At 40.5% G+C, this 20,624-nt stretch overlaps 2 protein-coding genes across 3 annotated transcripts; both read right to left on the bottom strand.

The window, feature by feature from the left end:
* Positions 1-2: 2 nt before the first annotated feature.
* LOC125229375 (regucalcin-like) lies at positions 3-9,470 on the bottom strand. Its single transcript, XM_048134197.1, has 6 exons — positions 9,365-9,470; positions 7,562-7,719; positions 6,795-7,001; positions 1,372-1,581; positions 728-900; positions 3-238 (listed from the first exon to the last, which is right to left on the bottom strand). Exons 2-6 carry the CDS (start codon positions 7,716-7,718, stop codon positions 77-79), a joined length of 909 nt encoding a protein of 302 aa, XP_047990154.1. The 5' UTR covers position 7,719; positions 9,365-9,470; the 3' UTR covers positions 3-76.
* A 1,616-nt stretch (positions 9,471-11,086) lies between these two features.
* Positions 11,087-20,624, bottom strand: LOC125229473 (regucalcin-like). 2 transcript variants are annotated; one of them, XM_048134319.1, is made up of 6 exons: positions 20,318-20,623; positions 19,651-19,810; positions 18,760-18,960; positions 17,540-17,752; positions 13,463-13,635; positions 11,087-11,364 (listed from the first exon to the last, which is right to left on the bottom strand). In XM_048134319.1, the coding sequence occupies exons 2-6, from the start codon at positions 19,808-19,810 to the stop codon at positions 11,206-11,208; spliced, it is 906 nt and encodes a 301-aa protein (XP_047990276.1). In that variant the 5' UTR covers positions 20,318-20,623; the 3' UTR covers positions 11,087-11,205. The 2 variants fall into 2 exon arrangements, with proteins under 2 accessions (XP_047990276.1, XP_047990277.1); XM_048134320.1 differs by lacking the exon at positions 11,087-11,364 and adding an exon at positions 13,289-13,425 and having other exon boundaries at positions 13,558-13,635; positions 20,318-20,624.

The raw sequence follows: 20,624 nt of genomic DNA, 5'->3' as shown, positions 1-20,624 counted from the left end.
CATGTAGGTAACAATTTTATAAATTGATTAATTTAAATGGCAATAACATAAACATGTAACACTTCACTTCACACGATTAAAACTTAAAGTTAACATTCGGGTGTCCCTTCACGCCCAGGCCAGTCACCATGAAAGTGCATCCGTCTTGTGGCTCCCCCTCGCCCGGTTTGTTCATGTAGCGAGACGTGGTTACGAAGAGGATGTCCAAGTTAGGGCCGCCGAAGGTGCACGAGGTTACCTGAAAATATATGATTGTAGTAACTGGAAGATATTTTAATATAACATGTTCGCTTTTATGTCTACTTACTATTAAATCCCCAACCCAACCGAAAGCAAATGAAAAAAATATAGATCTGAACTGGCTAAACCATTATTCATATCATCACATGGAATTTACTACTTACATGCTTTAAAAAAGTGTGTTTTTCCTGCACTAGCTCGCAAAGATAATGCATACCTACATTTCTTGTCAACTTCAATGATTAATTTATACCACTCGTTTCGAATTTACTCTTTTCCGCACTCGTATCGTTGTGTACTATGTATTTCGCTAGAGGTCGCTTTACGCTATCCCACCGGAAGGATAAAAAAAAATTGCGCATTGACAGCTTAGTTAAGAGCGATGTACGGGTTATAGAGGTTGCGAGTTCAAGTTCTACCTAATTATTTCCATTTTAATAAAATGAGTAGTGCATGTTAGTTTATAATGCGTAGTATGTATAGCTACCTGTTTAGCGGGTATCGGGACTTTCTTGAGCAGCTTGCCGTCAGGAGACACCTGGATGACCACCCCGTTGTTGAACACGGCGATCCACAGGTTGCCGTCAGTGTCTATGGTGCCGCCGTCGGGGAAACCGTCCAGACCATTCTTCGGGAGGTTGAAGATATGCTTCATATTTGCTGGAAACAGTTATTTTAGAAAATTGTAGTATCGTATAGGTAATCTAGTGCTGAGATTGTAGAATAATATTGAAATTAGTTCTTCACAAAAGTTTCTATTTTGTAGTATTGTAATTTTTTGCCCCAAATGTTGTATTTGCTACAAGAGTGATGTTGCCATCAACCCGATAGAGGGAGCCTTGATCTTACGCAATGTCACCGGGAAAGTTCTTAAGTTAGTGAACGAATATTAACATGGTTTATGTACTTACGGACATTTCCAGTATGATAATCGTATCTCCGGTCGTTTGTCTCTAGCGAGTCTACACATATGTATAGTATTACATGGCTTTAGCATTCAAGTCCCAAGCCTTGTCTGCTACTCGATTAATGTTGCCACTCGATAGAGGGCGCCTTACTCTTAAGTGCAGGCAGGTTACACGCAGTTCATTTATCTAAGGATAATGAACGGTTATAGCAAGGTTTACTCACAGACATTCCCAGTCTCCACATCATAGTCGTATCTCCGGACGTTTCTCTCTAGCGAGTCTATGTAGTACATGGCCTTGGCATCCAAGTCCCAAGCCAGACCGTTTGAAATCCCTATCTTGTCGGCCACACGGGTAATGTTACCGTCAACTCGATAGAGGGAGCCCTGCTCTTGGGCAAAGTCGCCGGGAGACTTCTCGTAGCCCATTGTACCTGGAAAGAATATGTTGACGGATAAATTAAAATAAAATCTATTTACTGTGACCAAGAGACTCATGACTCTCATGAGTGCCATAAACTAAGGAACGAGAAAATATATTAGCTTGAACGAAGACGCGAGAATATGCTGTAAACTATAATAAAATGAAACAGGTTGATAGAAAAATTGAAAATGCCTATATGTATTGCTCATTGCTCATTACAGTGATATCGTGGGGATAAGATGTCTGTATGTACTGTCCGCACTTCAGGATTCAGAACATCGATTTAAACTTTGTTGTGATGTTTTGTTAGATATGTGGGTAGTCTTAGAAAGACGGCGGGCTGCGCACCCACCGAAATCAGTCGAATACAGCTATCAATGTAAATGGCCGGTGTTTAATTTGTCTCCGCTTTCGGCTCCCTTATTCGAGATTTAACAGTGGCGACGACGAAAATATTTATCGGTTACGCGTGTGATAATGGCCAAAGTAACAGTTGGCACACTTACAACCTTTAACCACGAAGTGCATGAGTGGTCAGTGTATAAGGACAGGTTGGAACAATGGTTCCTCGCGAACGAACTCGATGAGGATAGAGACAAATCCGGCGCAAAACGTCGCGCTATTTTGCTAAGTTGTTTAACGGAAGCAACGTATAAATTAGCGCGAGATCTAGCATTACCTAAGGAAGTCGCGAAGTACAGTTACACGGACGTTGTTAAATTGTTCGATGAACATTTTGCGAGTACAAGTAAAAAGTGTGGTTTTGCGGAACGGTACAAATTTCATAGTGCAGTGCAAAGTTCAAACGAGTCCATGGCGGAGTGGGCAGCTCGCGTGCGGGGCCTGGCCGCGCATTGCGAGTTCAGCGCGGACTCGTTCGATGACCTGCTGCGAGATCGGTTCGTGCTCGGCATGGCGCACGGGCCTGAGCGAGATAAGCTGTTTACGACGAAAATGGCGGACGTCACATTGCAAAAAGCATTGCAAATCGCAGAAGGCATGAGGAGTGCGCGAATAGGATCACAGCAAGGTCGGAGCGCCACAGCGGGCGCGGCATCGGAAGCCGCGCAGGTCCCTCTGCAAGTCCTGAAAGTGTCAGCGGCACCGGCGCGCAGCGGCGGCGGGCCGCCGCGCGGGCAGCGCTGGCCGGGCGCCGCCGCGCGCGCCGCGCCCGACGCGGGCGCCGGCGCCGGCACCGGCGACGCGCGTAGCGGCGGCGTCGCATGCGGAATTTGCGGCTACACGGGCCATCAGCAGGATTCTTGCCGTTTTAAGCATCACGTTTGTAAACGTTGCGGAGTTAAAGGACACTTAAAACGGGTGTGTTCGAAAGGAATGTCTCGGCAGTATTACGTCGAGTGCGGCGCTGATGATGACGTCGATGTAACTGGTAAGCATGTGGTGTGCAATATTCGCTCAGTACGTGGTGAACCCATGAAGGAATCTGTCGTAGTAAATGAAAGTCCTATAACTTTTGAGTTAGACACGGGTTCTCCGGTAACTATGATACCGGAAAGTACTTATAAGTTGTTATTCTATAACTTCCCGCTGAATCCGCCCGATAAGCATTTACATACCTATAACGGAGGGCCTATAGATATTTTAGGTACATTAAGCCTACCATTTAGGTATAAGTCGGTGACTAATGTCATTAGGGTTCAGGTACCACGGGGCGATGGGGCCTTATTATTAGGCAGAGATTTTATTTCAGCATTTAATTTGGAACTATGTCAGGTAAATTATTTCAAATATGATGAATTGACGTCAAAGTATCCAAAACTATTTTCAAATAAATTAGGTTGCTGTAAACATACAAAAGTTGAACTGAAAATAAAATCTAACACAAAACCCATTTTTTGTAGGGCACGGCCTTTACCGTTCGCGTTAAGAGAACTTGTAGAAAAAGAACTAACTAGATTGACGGGCCTAGGCATTTTAGTTCCTATTAATTATTCGGAGTATGCAAGTCCGATTGTGCCAGTAATTAAACGCGATAAGTCATTAAGGTTATGCGCGGACTATTCAGTCTCACTAAATAAACATTTACTTGTAGAAAAGTACCCCCTGCCCCGCGTAGAGGAGCTATTTGCTAAACTAAATGGGGGCGAACAGTTTTCTAAACTTGATTTGTCGAGCGCCTACAACCAGTTAGTCTTATCAGAAGATTCGCAATTGTTAACAACCATAAATACTCACAAAGGGCTATTCAAGTATACCCGGCTCGTGTTCGGCTTAGCATCGGCACCGGCCATTTTTCAAAGGACCATGGAAACCCTACTAGCAGGTTTAGATGGAGTTCTGGTTTATTTGGACGACATCCTGGTAACCGGAAAAAACACAAGTGAACATGTAAATAGGCTAGATGAGGTATTCCGCAGGTTGGAGGCGGCCGGGCTGGTGTTGCAAAAAGAAAAGTGTTCCTTTTTCCAAAACTCAATATCGTATTTAGGGTACATTATAGATAAGCACGGCATTCATAAATCACCTGAAAAAGTGAAAGCTATATTAGAAGCAAAAATCCCAAGTAACGTATCTGAGTTAAAATCCTTTTTAGGGCTTGTTAACTATTATAGAAATTTTGTAGAAAATGCATCTAGTATACTTAGCCCGCTTCACGAACTGTTGCAAAAAAATGTATCATGGGTTTGGAAACAGGAACACAGCGATGCAGTCGACAAGATAAAAAAGGAATTATCGTCGGATAAAAATTTAGCACATTTTAATCCGGACGCAGAGTTATTTTTGACTGTAGATGCATCGCCTTACGGACTTGGCGCTATTTTGTCATTAATAGTAGAAGGGGTTGAAAAACCGGTTTCATATGCTTCGCGATCCTTGACTGCTGCAGAAAAAAGATATAGTCAGATAGAGAAAGAGGCAAGTGCTATTCTGTTCGGAATTCGCAAATATCACCAATATTTATATGGACGAAACATTCCATTTACCTTAAGGACAGACCATAAGCCACTTTTATCTATATTTAATCCTGAGAAAGGAATACCTGAAGTTTCGGCAAACAGGCTACAAAGATACGCGATTTTCTTATCGGCATATAACTATAAGATTGAATATGTGTCAAGTTCACGTAACTCAGCTGATTTCTTGAGCCGAGCGCCGCACGAGAAACCGGTTTTGCACGTAGACGACATAGCCACCAAAGATAATTACGTCAATTTTGCTTATGAGGGCGATAATTTTTTATCATTAAATGACATAAAAATGGGCACGCGACTGGACGACTCGCTTTCAAAAGTAATTAATTTTATTTTAAATGGGTGGCCTAATAAAATTCAAAACACACTGCTAAAACCATATTATGATAACCGTAATGAGCTAGCTGTAGAAAACGACCTAGTTCTGAAAGGTCATAAACTAGTAATACCGCAGTCTATGAGAACAAAAATAATTGAGGAGTTACATAGGGGCCATTTAGGTGCGCATAAAATGAAAGCGCAAGCCCGTGACAGGTTTTGGTGGCCACGCCTCTCACAGGATATCGAGGAGTGTGTCGCGACGTGCCGCGTGTGCGCGGCGCTGCGGCCGGCGCCGGCGCGGGCGCCGCTCACGCCGTGGCCGTTCCCGCCGCACAGCTGGCATCGGGTACATATGGACTTATTGGGGCCCATAAACAATAGAACTTTTTTAGTCATTGTAGACGCGTTTTCAAAATGGGTCGAATGTTTCGAGGTGTCTAATAATTATAGTACTCGCGTAATTATAGAACGGCTAAGCGAAGTAATGGCAAGGTTTGGAATATTTAACGTTATTTGCAGTGACAACGGGTCCTATTTCATATCTAAAGAATTTAAGGAGTTTTGCGCTCGTAATGGAATACAACATATAACTTCACCTAGTTATAGCCCGGCCAGCAACGGTCAAGCGGAAAGCTATATTAAGATTATTAAACGGGCTATTAAAGGTATAATAATGTCGGGTAGCAGCGGGAAGGATTTAAATGTAAAAATTCAAGAATTTTTATTCCATTACAGGAATTCCACACACAGCACTACAGACAGATCCCCTTCTGAATTATTATTTGGGCGGAAATTAAGAAGTAGATTGGACTTGATAGCTCCACCAGTCGCATCATCCAGCGCACCACTCGACGTACTCGTCAAAGAAAAACAATGTCGACAGATTGAACAATATCGTGGTTCCCGTAAAGTGAATTTTGCGATTGGTGAGCAAGTGTTAGTGCAGGTTTATATTAATCAAAATAGACAGTTAGTTAAAGGAAAAATATTAAAAAAACTTGGTTCTTCAGTATATATAGTACAGCTAGTAAACCTTAACCGAAATGTAAAAAAACACACGAATCAAATTTTGAAATATAAGGGGGAGGAGGAACACGTGTTGTATGACAGCCAACCGGCAGTTCCTGCGACGGTGCAACCAAGGGTCACTGAGTTGGCTAAATTGTCACAGCCTTCACCGGCAGCCGACTCCGTGGCAGATGACTTCCAGATACCCGTTATTTTGAAGGAGCATCCGGCGATCACAGAGATGTCACAAACAGCACCTCCGACTGATCACATACCAGATGCTGGCACAGTAGACAACCAGCCGGACCAGGTCGAGCAAGAGGCAGACGGCGACCGCTCTCAGGAGTACGAAGACGCTCAACCCGAGACTCCCAACAGTAATAGCGAGACAACTGTGCCTCCTGTCGAACCGCAGGCTACTGAGCCTATTGGAAAGCGGTTAAGGAAAATTGTAGACTATAAGCAATTCTTTTAGGCTAGTTTTAGTTAACTTAAACTTAAAGGAAAGTTTGTAACTTTAGGAATATTGGTGGAGGGATGTTAGATATGTGGGTAGTCTTAGAAAGACGGCGGGCTGCGCACCCACCGAAATCAGTCGAATACAGCTATCAATGTAAATGGCCGGTGTTTAATTTGTCTCCGCTTTCGGCTCCCTTATTCGAGATTTAACAGTTTCCATTTCTTTAGCACAGCTGGTAATGAGCCTTATAGCCTATACCAGCGAATCCACATGAAACCCTTCCTCACCTCCAATCCAAAGATCCTGCCCCTAGGATCCGCCTTACCATCATTGATCCTGTTCCTCGTATCCTGGTCCACCTCCCCGATCTTCTGAACAACTTACACTGCGTTGCCTTCAGCACCGTCACATTGGACAACCCCGAATTCTCGCCTTCCCTATAATCTCATAGCCCTAACAGCTTATAGGCCTTTGCCAGCAAGTCTGCATAAAACCCCTCACCTCCAAAGATCCTGCCCCTAGGATCCGCCTTCCCATCATTGATCCTGTTCCTCGTAGCGTCCTGGTCAACCTCTCCGATCTTCCGAACAACCTTCACGGCGCTCCCTTCGGCACCGTCCCACTGGACAACCACGAATTCCCGCTCCAAACCCACTACGAACTGGTCTAGTGCTCCTTCTACTGGAACTATGAAGCCGGGACGACCGTCTGAAATTATAAAAAAGGTTTTAATAGGTACCTATGGTTTATTATAATTACTAATTCTAATATGAGTCTGTTTTCAACTGTGGTTGATGCAATACTGGGCCTAAGTGCGTTTTCACATTATCCGATCCGATTTCGGATGTAGGACCGATATCCCATACATTGAAGCCGCCATCTTTGATTTTTGCCTTTGAAATCCTTCCGACATCCGATATCGGATCGGATAATGTGAAAATGCGCTAAGTCGTCCTACTGTTCTGACCCTTCATTAAGGATTCCGATCTCAGTGATTTTTAACTAGTGCCTGTGATTTGTACTCGTAAGTTTTTAACCGACTTCAAAAAAAGGAGGAGGTTCTCTATTCGACTGAATGTTTACTTTTGACTAGATATTGCTCCCATACCTTTACATTTAGATGCCGTAGTTTTCGTATGCTGACAAAATACAAATAGTCTCACTGTTCTGATCGGTCACTATTCCCATGCCTTTGATTATTAAACTATTTAACTAGATGGCGCTGTAAGCTTTACCGATTTTCTACTAGACGGCGCTCTATATCTTACCGAGGGTAGTTTTGGTGTGCTCTCCGCTCACCGGGTTGTACTTGTGGATGCTTTTCTCATGGATGCTCACAAAATAAAGAGCCTGGACCCGATCGTCCCAATGAGGGCCTTCGCCGAGGACCAGCGGACCTGTGATTTGTTTCACTTCCAGGGGCATTCTGGAAATTTATACTTTATTTTTAATACTTATTTGAACGTTATGGTGAAAAAAAAAAATAAAGCGACGACAGAGTACGATGTGGTGAAAATATGAACTTTTGTGAGACAAATTAGTTTAAAACCTATAGTCTTCATAGTAAAACGTTTTCAGTGTGTTATAAAAATAGGTATAGGGTATATCAGTGGGTAGGTCATCATCATCATCATCATATCAGTCCTTTATCGCCCACTGCTGAGCATAGGCCTCTCTTCTAGTACGCCACTTTTCCCGGTCCTGGGCTAGTCTCATCCAGTTGTGATCCGCTATTTTCCGGATGTCAAGTAGGTAGGTACTCATGACTTTGTATAACGAAATATCTATAATATAATAACAAACAAAACAAAGTTACACAAACAAAGTAACTAAGAACACAATAATTACTACATTTCCTAATTATACTATATTATAGATACGTAAACTTGTTATGAAATACCACATTTAACTTGATGAGCAATTTATTGTTATATAATACTATAATAACGCCAAAAGAACGGAAAACCATAATATACACGCAACAATTAAAAATGCAAGGTAGGCCTTTTACAGACAACATCGCTTATCACTTCGTCATTATCAATTTATAACACCATTCGTGCGTGACATTATAAGATAAAATAAAAATAAACTACTTAGTTGGAATCAATTAAGTGAAAAAGTACCTAGTCATGTAGAAGTTTTCCTTATAGCTCCGTAGATTCTAATTAATACCTTCATGCGCAGACAATTAACAGAAACCTAATTAATGTACCCACTTTATTAGGCACTAATTCTGATGCTTTACATGAAACCAGTTTAATGTAATGTTATACTAAATTCGCTTTTACATATATTCATTGCTCGTAAAAAATGTTTCGTAAGAACTGTAACTTCAAGTTTCATATCAAATCGAATATTCTTTTTTTTTGCTCTCATAATACTTACCTAAACCTACCTAGTGATATTTATGTTTAGGTACATTTCATTAATTATATTTTTTTTTGCTCGTTAGGTTCTTACTGTAAGTACCTACTTAGTAGTTGAGATTAAGAATGCTAAAGTAATTACTTAATTAGATGGTCAATTTAAGGTTCATATAAAAGTTGTTAACTCAAAAACGCTGCCATGATATTAAAACGTCGTTATCGATCACTACCAGCTGTTAATCCTTGTTCTCTGATAGCGATCGATTTTATATATTCATCGCTTCATCAGGTATCTAGCTCGCACATAAATAATTACTCAGTTGTACGCGTGAGAATTGCTACATGTATCATAACAAAATTAAAACTGTTACAAAATTTACTGCAGAATCGGCCTCTTTTGCCTACATTTGATTGAATAATCATAAAAAAGAGTTTAACTACTAAACATAGTTAAATTAGACACTCAATATCGTACATTAAATACTCAATATCGTAGTATAAACTCTCGACTTCTTGGATGCTGTGTTAAGATAGCATTCGGTTGATCATTATCAATCATACTGTTCATAAGAGTTAATACCAACACAAAAACTTACAACCTTGCATGCAGGGTAAAGTCACAACATTAAGCGGCGCACAAACACATAATCCTTCAGTTTACAAAACATAAATCAAAAAGAAACTGGCCATAGATAACCTTACCTTGCGGCGGCGGAGCGAAGACTGGCCGGTCGGACGCCGGTAACGAGGCAAACAAAAAACAATCACTCTATAATTGAATGTTTGACAATGACAGCTACACAACTCACGATACATATCGAACGATGAACTCGCGCGCAGATAAGTGCAACAATCCTCTTTGATAAGAATTAATCAGTGATCACCTTAATTTAAAATATACCAATAACACACTAAAAGGGGGCGTTGAGCTAGGAGATAAGAAAATAATACTTACATATTTGTTTTCCCCTCACTAGCTCGGAAACACGTGTTTTGTCCTTTAATACCAGCGGGTAAAAACGCATTTTATCCACTAGTGGGTAAAGTAATTTGACCTTGAATAAAGTCAAATTAACTGCTTTAAAATTGATAAAAGTGGGTGAATCTAGTAATAAAGATGGTTTACCACCTGTGGAACTACTGGAAGCAGTGATAAATGCATTTTTTGTGTTGGAGGGTCTTCGCTATAGTGAGGGGAAAAGTTTTGTGTTACACTCGGGTGCAAATGTATTTTACTTCTCGTGTGTTAAAAAACTCGCAAGTTCAGGATTCTATTCTCGAACCACTCGCTTCGCTCGTGGTTCAACTATAGAATCCTTTCACTTGCTCGTTTTTCAATTCCACACTCGGCGTTAAAATACAACTTTGTCCCCTTGTATAACAAATAACTATTAACAAGGGGGCAAAGTTGTTTAAGTTGTCGACCTCTCGAGCATGCGAAATATTCCAAAATTCAAAAGAAAGGTCAAAAAGTGAGATCTTGAGCTTTGCGAGGGTTAAACGTGCTCCCAAATGTTTTTGAAACCTTTCGTCATAAGACGTCATATATTTTATCTACTTGCCATACGATATACAAGGCATACCTAATCCCGTTTTAAAAAAAAGTGATACCATACCACAGATAAATTGCTGTATTTTTATGCATTGATAAAACTACTATCTCAAGGGTCACTTAACCTTCACAGCTTCTTCATAATATCGTGCCTATAAGATACGGGTTGCGATATATACGATATTGAGTGTTTTGTTTACTTTCTATTGATAGTGAGATGCTGATAAATTATGTAACTTAATTAATTTTAATTGTATTGTTTTATTTAATCTGGGTGGCCAAACAAGTAGGTAAAAACTGGATAAAAGTCTTATATTTTATTATTGAAATATTTCGGTATATTTTGTTCTTACTAAGTCAAAGAACCATCGCGTTTGCAGCCTGCAAAAAGAGTAGAAATGGAACTATTTTTTATTTATCATAGCAACACTGACTGTTCTCATACAAAAGTGACTCAATAGTTGCCACAACACACCAAACGGTTTATATAGATGGTGGCGCCCCTATGCTTTTTTGCCAGGCTATAAATTGACACTGTGAAGATAACAATTTGCCTGGCATTTAGCATAACGTTTCACATTTGTAAAATTGAAGAAGCAGTTAATAAAGTACTTATCCTCTGTTTTCTGATTAGTCCCTGACGCTACTTTCCGCCATTGTAGATAGAAAACCTTGTAGATAGTGCATATCGAAGATTTTTTTTAAAAGCCCGTTTATGTATTCCAATGCTGGGTAAAGGCCTCTCCCCGTGATTTCCACAGCTCTTGGTGAGGTGTCAAGGTCGTCCCGCCACTTCCGTCTGGGTCTGCCACGTCCGCGCTTATTAATTCGAGGCATCCACTTGCTCGAAGAATGGTAAACAAAAATAAACCTTTTGGGGAAGAAATCTTTTTTTATTATTTGTGTTTTTTTAAGAAGTGCAAGAACACATTGTCCTTAGAGTGGGTGAAAGGCGTCTAGCTTTTCAGAAATAACATATACACTTTTTATACTAGAGTTTGAAGTTAACATTAGGGTGTCCTTTGACACCAAGTCCTGTTATCTTAAAGGTACAGCCGCTCGGGAACTTCTGTTCCTCCACAGTGTCAATGCGGGCCGTCGTCACGAAGAGGATGTCCAGCTCTGGGCCGCCGAAGGTGCAAGAGGTTACCTGGGAAAATATATATATTTTTTTATTTAAACTTAATAAACCTACACTAGGTTTATATTGCGTTGTGATTGATACGAAGCATGTTTTGAGATTAGCCCCGGATCGGGATAAGTGGCGTACACGAAGGGAGGCTTATGCTCAGCAGTGGGCGATTAATGGCTGAAATGAGCTTTTTTTTTTGCCACTTTTATGAAATGTGATATTTTTGAAAAAAATTATGCTATTTCTACCCAGAATCACTAGCTTTTTCAATCCTAGTAGTTAAAAAAATTGTCCCATACGATTTTTTCTTATTTTGTTACCATTTTCCGTACATGTTGTATGGGGTAACAAAAGAGGAAAGTAACAAAAATGTATGGAAATTACGGGACACTTTTTGTCTCCCAGTGAGATTGAAAGTACTCGTGATTCTGAGTATAATTGACCTAAAATTCCCTAAAAAAATGGCATAAAAAAAAAGAAATGCTCAAATGATGATGACGATGCTGATGTTTTTAACACATCGATATCGACTCGCTCACATTCACTCGGTCAGCTTGATGAGCAGCAGGGCGGGCTCCCCCTTCTGCACCCTATGCAGCGTCGACTCAGGACACTTCCATGAGCATCCATTGTTTGACATGCACGGCGCACGCCCCGCTCCGCTGCACGCCCAATATGAGCGTGCACTCAGGCCTTACACGAAGGCGAGCGGTGAAATGACTCAAACCAAACCCAATAAGTGAGCAATGTATGCGCGTGGAATGGAATCAGCATGTCATGAAGCCACTGTTTTATTTTCTTGGCGCGGTCCATGTTTTACTTACTTAAAATATTTAACAGGAGTTTGGTTTTTAGGCTCAAATAACATACCTGTTTAGTTGTGTCTGTGTCGTCCATATTAAGGGCCAGTTGCATCAACCACATTTGACAGACACATCGTCACGCAGCAGACGACTATGGAACTTCGCATACAATAAAATTTAACGAACGCTTTAACAGTGACAGACGGTTTGATGTAGAGATGGGCCGAATATGGACTTTGCCGAATACGAATATTCGGCCGAATATTCGGTTACGCCATATTTTTAAAGCGAATGATAAGATTAAAACTACGAAATAATTGATAATGGTTATATATACTACAACTACGTTCTTATGATTTAGTGGAATTAACTAAAACTTAGTTAAAACAACTCTGAACTCTTCTCAACTCTTAAACTACGTTTTTTTAACTTTTTACAAAACAGTTCCTTAGAAAGCTACTAAAATAGGAACTTATTATCCAATGGAATACGTAAGATCTTCATTAATTATTTACTTTGTTTATTCGGTAAATATTCGGCGATGCAACCGAATTATTCGGCCGAATACGAACATTGAAAAACTTGCTGAATATGCCGAATACCGAATATTCGGCCCATCTCTAGTTTGATGCAACCGGCCCTAAGCCACATACCTGTTTAGCCGGCACCGGTACTGCTCTAAGCAACTGCCCGTCAGGTGACACTTGGATCACGCAGCCGCCCCCAAAGAGCGCTACCCAGAGATTGCCTGTATCTATCTACAGTGTCGTCCATAGGCTACAAACCTGTTTAGCCGGCACCGGTACTGCTCTAAGCAACTGCCCGTCAGGTGACACTTGGATCACGCAGCCGCCCCCAAAGAGCGCTACCCAGAGATTGCCTGTATTTATCTACAGTGTCGTCCATAGGCTACAAACCTGTTTAGCCGGCACCGGTACTGCTCTAAGCAACTGCCCGTCAGGTGACACTTGGATCACGCAGCCGCCCCCAAAGAGCGCTACCCAGAGATTGCCTGTATCTATCTACAGTGTCGTCCATAGGCTACAAACCTGTTTAGCCGGCACCGGTACTGCTCTAAGCAACTGCCCGTCAGGTGACACTTGGATCACGCAGCCGCCCCCAAAGAGCGCTACCCAGAGATTGCCTGTATCTATCTACAGTGTCGTCCATAGGCTACAAACCTGTTTAGCCGGCACCGGTACTGCTCTAAGCAACTGCCCGTCAGGTGACACTTGGATCACGCAGCCGCCCCCAAAGAGCGCTACCCAGAGATTGCCTGTATCTATCTACAGTGTCGTCCATAGGCTACAAACCTGTTTAGCCGGCACCGGTACTGCTCTAAGCAACTGCCCGTCAGGTGACACTTGGATCACGCAGCCGCCCCCAAAGAGTGCTACCCAGAGATTGCCGTCGGTGTCTATTGTGCATCCATCGGGAAGGCCTTCCACGTCGTGCTGTTTCAGGTCGAAAATGAATTGCGGGTTTGCTGAAAACAAGAATGAAATTTTGGTTGGATCATTCATAAAACAAAGTTTGATTGCACCACTACTTTAAGCAAATTAATAATAGATAGATAGATATAATACTCTTTATTGGCACACCTCAGCAAAAGATACAGAAAGAAGGTACATTGGAGACAAAACAAATGATTATAAATAGAGGCAGACAACAGGCGGTCTTATCGCTAAAGAGCGATCACTACCAGATAACCTTCGGGTAGCGGAAATAAAAAAAAAACATAATCAAAAAGAGTAGGTGCTTCGAAATAAAAAAATTATAATTATGTGATTTATTTGAAACTAAAATGTTATTTATTTAATCTTTATTGTACACAAAGAAAGAAAAACTTATAGTACAAAAGGCGGACTTAATGCCAGACAGCATTCTCTACCAGTCAACCTTTAGGCAAAGCAGAGATATTGTGGGCGGTGATATTACTAAAACTTTACATAGTTACCTACATAAGAAGTTACATAATAAATATACATACACCTAAATAAATATTTCCAAAAATACATACATACATACATATATAAAAACAACTAGGAATCCTTCATTCTACCAGCAAAGAAAGAACGTACAGATTATCTCTAAGGAATAAAGAAAAATAGAATAGAATATAATTTATTTCAGTCAAAAAGTTACCAAATCCTCCAGTTAGTAAGGCGGCGGAATTGAAAAAAGTCGTCTAGTTTTGAAGTTGATGTGACTGGAGAGTATACTGCTGACAAGTGGTATCGTTGTGATCGGTAGACTTTACTGAGTACGAAATAATGACTTGTCACTTTCTCAGACTGTGGGGGGGTTAACTATGACGTCACAAAGATCGCGGTCCCGGGTTTCAATTTTTTGCCAATTTGTCTAGAACCCCTTATCCAATTTTGAAAAATGAGGTGTCGATTGAAAGCGTATAACATGCTGATTAAGATTTATTATATGTGAAGAGTATAGTTTTGTTAGTTATTTTTTAATTAATAATAATGCAAAAAATACTTTTTTTTTACTCTCTTTTTTGATTTTTGTGACTCAAAAAGGCAATGAAAACGGCCACTTAGCTAAAAAATATGTTATATAAATCATTTAACTACATTATTAAGCTATCTGTTGCTTTTTAAATTTCTACGATCGGATAATAAATAAGCAAACTACAACCACATACCTGTAGGCGGGGAGTACCGCTTGACACGCGTTCCCATACATTCGGCGTCTACCAAATTACACCTCGCGCAAAATTCGTTTCAAGCAGATATACCTCTAATCTTATTCATCGTAACCTATCAATATTGGTATCATTTGAAAGTACAATTAAAGTACTTTAAGAAACAATGTCAATCATTTTCATAAAATCAATAATCGCCAGTCTGTGGTGGTTACAAAGAAAAAAGTGGGTATGCAATTTGACTGGTTTCCTAGGTTTGATACCCTAGACGAGTTTAAAAGGGGAGGTAAAGGTGACATATGGGTTGTTCTCTGGCCTGAAAGCTATACAGAGGGTCAGGGAGAAAAAACTAGGGTTTAAGTTTAGTTTTAAGTTATTTTTTCTTTTATTTGTTGATTTTATTGTGTTTAATTTTTTTGTAATTTTATCAAGGATACACATTGGTTTCTTTTGCTGAAAATTCCCTTTTTTATGAGAAATGTTATGAATTTTATGGCATTTTCCGATAGAGACTAAAATTAACTTTCAAATAAGGCCACATAGTCATACTGATACATAGTCATACCCTTAATATTATATAAGTAAAAGTATGACTATGTGGCCTTATTTGAAAGTTAATTTTAGTCTCTATCGGAAAAAGCCATAAAATTCATAACATTTCTCATAAAAAAGGCAACTTTTAGCAAAAGAAACCAACGTGTATCCTTGATAAAATTACAAAAAAAATTAACACAATAAAATCAACAAATAAAGGAAAAAATAACTTAAAACTAAACTTAAACCCTAGTTTTTTCTCCCCTGACCCTCTGTGTAGCTTTTAGGCCAGAGAAAAACCCATATGTCACCTTTACCTCCCCTTTTAAACTCGTCTAGGGTATCAAACCTAGGAAACCAGTCAAATTGCATACCCACTTTTTCCTTTGTAACCACCACAGACTGGCGATTATTGATTTTAAAAAAATGATTGACATTGTTTTTTAAAGTACTTTAATTGTGCTTTCAAATGATATCAATATTGATAGGTTACGATGAATAAGATTAGAGGTATATCTGCTTGAAACGAATTTTGCGCGAGGTGTAATTTGGTAGACGCCGAATGTATGGGAACGCGTGTCAAGCGGTACTCCCCGCCTACAGGTATGTGGTTGTAGTTTGCTCATTTATTATCCGATCGTAGAAATTCAAAAAGCAACAGATAGCTTAATAATGTAGTTAAATGATTTATATAACATATTTTTTAGCTAAGTGGCCGTTTTCATTGCCTTTTGAGTCACAAAAATAAAAAAAGAGAGTAAAAAAAAACGTATTTTTTGCATTATTGTTAATTAAAAAATAACTAACAAAACTATACTTTTCACATATAATAAATCTTAATCAGCATGTTATACGCTTTCAATCGACACCTCATTTTTCAAAATTGGATAAGGGGTTCTAGACAAATTGGCAAAAAAATTAAACCCGGGACCGCGATCTTTGTGACGTCATAGTTAACCCCCCCACAGTCTGAGAAAGTGACAAGTCATTATTTCGTACTCAGTAAAGTGTACCGATCACAACGATACCACTTGTATACTCTCCAGTCACATCAACTTTTCCCGAGACTCTCTCGCCGCTCTACTAAGTTGTGTGATTGTCTGTTAGATATCATTTTATTGGCTTCTTACTTTACATTATTGTAAGGTATTTAATTATTTAGTAATATGTATATGTAATATCATACTTTTAATTACGATTTAATTTGATGCCGTGACCAGGATCTAAAATGTTTTTTTTTTCGAGTATACTTAGCTCCAGGTGGCTACTGGCTACCAAGAATAATTGTAATAAAGCCAGTAAGCTCTTTTTTTAAGATTACATACTGCTCAATCCTAGGCCAGGCCGTTAGAAATAGTTACAGACGTAGTGCAAAAAGATTTGCCTTCGTACTTTTACGGAAACGTACGAACGTGTTATGCTATAGTCAGACCATAAATTAAATATAACAAGGTCATACCATTCCATACATTAAAATGCGACCGCTTACGAATGCGCTTACACTCCAACACACATAGATGGCGCCACAAAAAAATGCCTTGTTGCCACCGATTATTTGTAGATTGGCATTAAGTGTCAATGCCGAGCCGTAAAACTATGTCAAAACTACACTTAACGCCATCTACAATTATAATCGAAAGCTACAAGACATTTTTTGTGGCGCCATCTATGTGTGGTGGAGTGTAAGGGCGGTCTTAGGCGATCGCATTTTAATGTATGGGATGGTATGATCTTGTTATATTTAATCTATGGTCAGACTCAGTACAAGATGTACTGACATTGACTTAACTAGCATGACAAATACGAACGCTTCCGGAAAAATACGAAGGGAACCCTTTTCGTACTACATTTGTATTCTATCACAGAGTGAGCAAGCGTTGATCCAGCTTCGTGCCCAGGGGGGTCACGTGGTAAAGGACCGGGGCCCCAGGGGGGGGTCACGTGGTAAAGGACCGGGGCCCCAGGGGGGGTCACGTGGTAAAGGACCGGGGCCCCAGGGGGGGGTCACGTGGTAAAGGACCGGGGCCCCAGGGGGGGTCACGTGGTAAAGGACCGGGGCCCCAGGGGGGGGTCACGTGGTCTATTTGTATGGCCAACTCAGGCTCCAGGGGGGGGGGGGGGGGGGGTCATGACCCCCCCGGATCGGCGCATGAGTGAGGTAATGCCACTTTAGTTAAAATAAGTGACAAATACTTACAGACGTCCCCCGTGTCAGCATCATAGTCATATCTCCTAATATTCCGTTCTGCGCTGTCGATATAATACATAGCCCTAGCACCCACATCCCAGGCCAGGCCATTAGATATAGTTATCCGATCACAGAGAGCCGTGATGCCGCTTTCGTCTAATCGGTATAGCGTGCCTTTGTGAGCTTCTAGCGTCTCCATTGTTGTAGCTGCGTCCATCGTGCCTGGAAAATCGAATTAATACTTAGTTGGTTGTTGCCGTGTGGTGACGGGTTAAGAATTTCACCAACCCCTTTCTTCCCGTGGGTGTCGTAGAAGGCGACTGTGGGATATGGGTTAAATTGTGGCGTAGGCGAGAGGCTGGCAACCTGTCACTGCAATGTCACAGTTTCGTTTTCTGTCAACCCTTTATTTGCCAAGAGTGACACTGAAACATGAGTAGTTTCATGTGCTCTGCCTACCCCTTCATGGAATACAGGCGTGATTGTATGTTGATAAAGTTATACAGACCTATATGCTAACGGTAAACCTTAATGTAAATCATGGTTGAAGCTAAGAACACATGAGTTCGGACGTCCGCGGACGCGATCTAGACAATGAATATACAGTGAACTGTGCAAACCACCAGACGTAAGTCGTGGACGTGGCCTTGAGCACACGGACGTCCGGACGTCAACTGGCGCGCTGGATGTTTTAAGAGTGTGCACATTTGGCAGTCCGCGAACGTCTGCGTATTCTGTAAAATTTAGTAGTTTTTTTACGAGTAAAGAGTTAGATATTGATATTGGTATTGATAGAGATCATACATGGGTAGTTTTATTTCTCCCGGTCCGCCTGCCCATCATTAATGCTGATCCGCCACTTCTCCTTGTAATAGTACTACCCCCGCCGTGTCTACTCCGTCCCATTGTACCACCACGAATTCATGCTCTAACCCACGAAATGGTCTAAATATCTATCTATGAAGGACGAGTAACATTGGTTGAATCAGTCAGATCTTCTGATATAAAATACCTACATACAATTTGCCTCTAGGATCAGCATTCCCATCATTAATCCTGTTCCCCACTTCTCCTAATAATCGTACTACCCTCGCCGCATCTACTCCGTCCCATTGTACCACCACGAATTCACGCTCCAACTCACCAAATGGTCTCACTCAATATCTAAAGACACCATGAAGGAACGAGTAACATTAGTTGAATCAGTCAAGTCTTCTGACATAGCATACCTGCATACAACCTTCCTCTAGGATCAGCCTTTCCATCATTAATCCTGTTCCCCACAGCATGCTGATCCACGTCTCCTAATAATCGTACTACCCTCGCAGCGTCTACGCCGTCCCATTGTACCACCACGAATTCTCGCTCCAAGCCGACGACGAACTGGTCTAGGTGCCCGTCTAGTGGCACTATGAAGCCTGGGCGACCGTCTGGAAAAGTCGGGTAGCTTCTGTTAATGATGGCGGACCAACCAAGTTTGAAGTCGGAACTTAATTTTTCTCATTTTTTTTTAATATATTAGATACCTACATTATTACCACACACACTGTTAACATGTGTGGTGACGGGTTAAGATTCGAACTTCACTATCCCCTTTCTTCCCGTGGGTGTCGTAGAAGTTGACTGAGGGATATAGGTTAAATTGTGGTGTAGGAGGCGGGTCAGCAATATCACGATTTCGTGTTGTTTCAAAACCTTATAGGCTACTTGCCTCCTAGTCAAATCAGCTTCTTTTTAAGATCTGTCAAAACGAATTTGAACGACTTGCTAAATATGGACTTAATATGGAATCGAATTAAGTGAGGTCACGGTCAACTCAGTTACTTTATATATTTCTACCTCACTTATTAAATAGAAATTGGATTTAAAAATGACTTCTGTCCATGTTTTTCTTATAATTATCTGATGCTTTATTTCGTGCAAGGTATAAAATATTTTATTTTAACAGTCAAGTTCTCTATTATAAGAGTGGCACTGAAACTTGAACAGTTTCATGTATTCTGCGTACCCCTTTTGTACGTATGTATTGCTACTCTACGCGTCACAAAAAATTCTAGACACCCGGTAGCGTGTCAAGCCATTGATTCATACTATCATTGTTTTATAAACAAGTTACTCACCCAATTTAGTGCTAGTATGAGTCCCAGTAGCCGCGTCATATTTGTGTATAGTATTCTCCAGTATACTGACGAAGTATAAAGACTGCGTGCGGTCGTCCCAATGCGGGCCTTCGCCTATCAGGAGCGCTTGTTCCGAGATCTTTTCTACCTTCGGAGACATCTAGAATATGGTTAAATTAAATGTTAGTATGGCATAATTAACTTGAAAGTTAATACTTATCAATAAGAGTAGATGCTTTGATAAGAAGAACGTGAAGTGAATGGAACAATCGTGAGTCTTTCCATAGAGAGAGAGTGCCTACATAAAACGATGATAACGGGTGAAATGAACCACTTTGGGCAATAGTGCGGGCAAAAATCACCATCTGTACCTACTGAAAAAAAATTGTCAACTCAAAAGCAGATAGAGTATTCGGTATTATGAGCCACTTTCATCTGTCTCGAGACTCTCGAGTCACTGATTTCGCTTTTAGTAATTATTAATTGTTATAGCAAAATGATTATAGGTAATTTAGGCACGTTAGATATTCCAAGTTTTTATACTAGAATCTTGAGCGTTGCGAGGATTAAGAATCTTATTAATGGCAGATTAGTGATTTATTAACACTACCATCAATGTTAGAAAATATAAACATAAACAGATACGAATAGTCGGAAATGTACTGACCTTCTACCCAGCGAGTTCGAGCGACGGTTGATTAGCCACTGCCACTGAATTACTTCTGCCATTAACGAGACCGCTTAATAGATAGCGATTCATACACTTAACTGGTATCTTCAAATCACACACTATATTTAGATGCGCGAGGTTACACAATATTTATATATTATTTTGATCATAATAGGTAATAAAATCCGTGATTCACACGTATTGAAAAATCTTGCGAAATTACACCTTGTATCAATGTAAACATATTACGAGTAGTCTTATTGAATAAAAACCAACATGAATCTATGAGAATACGTTTCCAACG

The sequence above is a fragment of the Leguminivora glycinivorella genome, chromosome 9 (genome assembly GCF_023078275.1).
Source record: "Leguminivora glycinivorella isolate SPB_JAAS2020 chromosome 9, LegGlyc_1.1, whole genome shotgun sequence".
NCBI classification, from domain to species: domain Eukaryota; kingdom Metazoa; phylum Arthropoda; class Insecta; order Lepidoptera; family Tortricidae; genus Leguminivora; species Leguminivora glycinivorella.
Note: the sequence above shows the minus strand (reverse complement) of the source record. Positions and strands in the feature narration are given on the sequence as shown.

Bases quoted from the DNA above. Each gene is read 5' to 3' on its own strand.
- LOC125229375 (XM_048134197.1), bottom strand. From the start codon at position 7,718: ATGCCCCTGGAAGTGAAACAAATCACAGGTCCGCTGGTCCTCGGCGAA. The intron at 7,002-7,561 runs GTAAGATATAGA...TTATAATTTCAG, and splicing joins GCACACCAAAACTACCCTCG to ACGGTCGTCCCGGCTTCATA. The intron at 1,582-6,794 runs GTGAGGGGTTTT...TATTCTTTCCAG, and splicing joins TAGGGGCAGGATCTTTGGAG to GTACAATGGGCTACGAGAAG.
- LOC125229473 (XM_048134319.1), bottom strand. From the start codon at position 19,810: ATGTCTCCGAAGGTAGAAAAGATCTCGGAACAAGCGCTCCTGATAGGC. The intron at 17,753-18,759 runs GTATGCTATGTC...TCGATTTTCCAG, and splicing joins TAGAGGAAGGTTGTATGCAG to GCACGATGGACGCAGCTACA. The intron at 11,365-13,462 runs GTTTGTAGCCTA...ATATTTTCCCAG, and splicing joins TACCGGTGCCGGCTAAACAG to GTAACCTCTTGCACCTTCGG.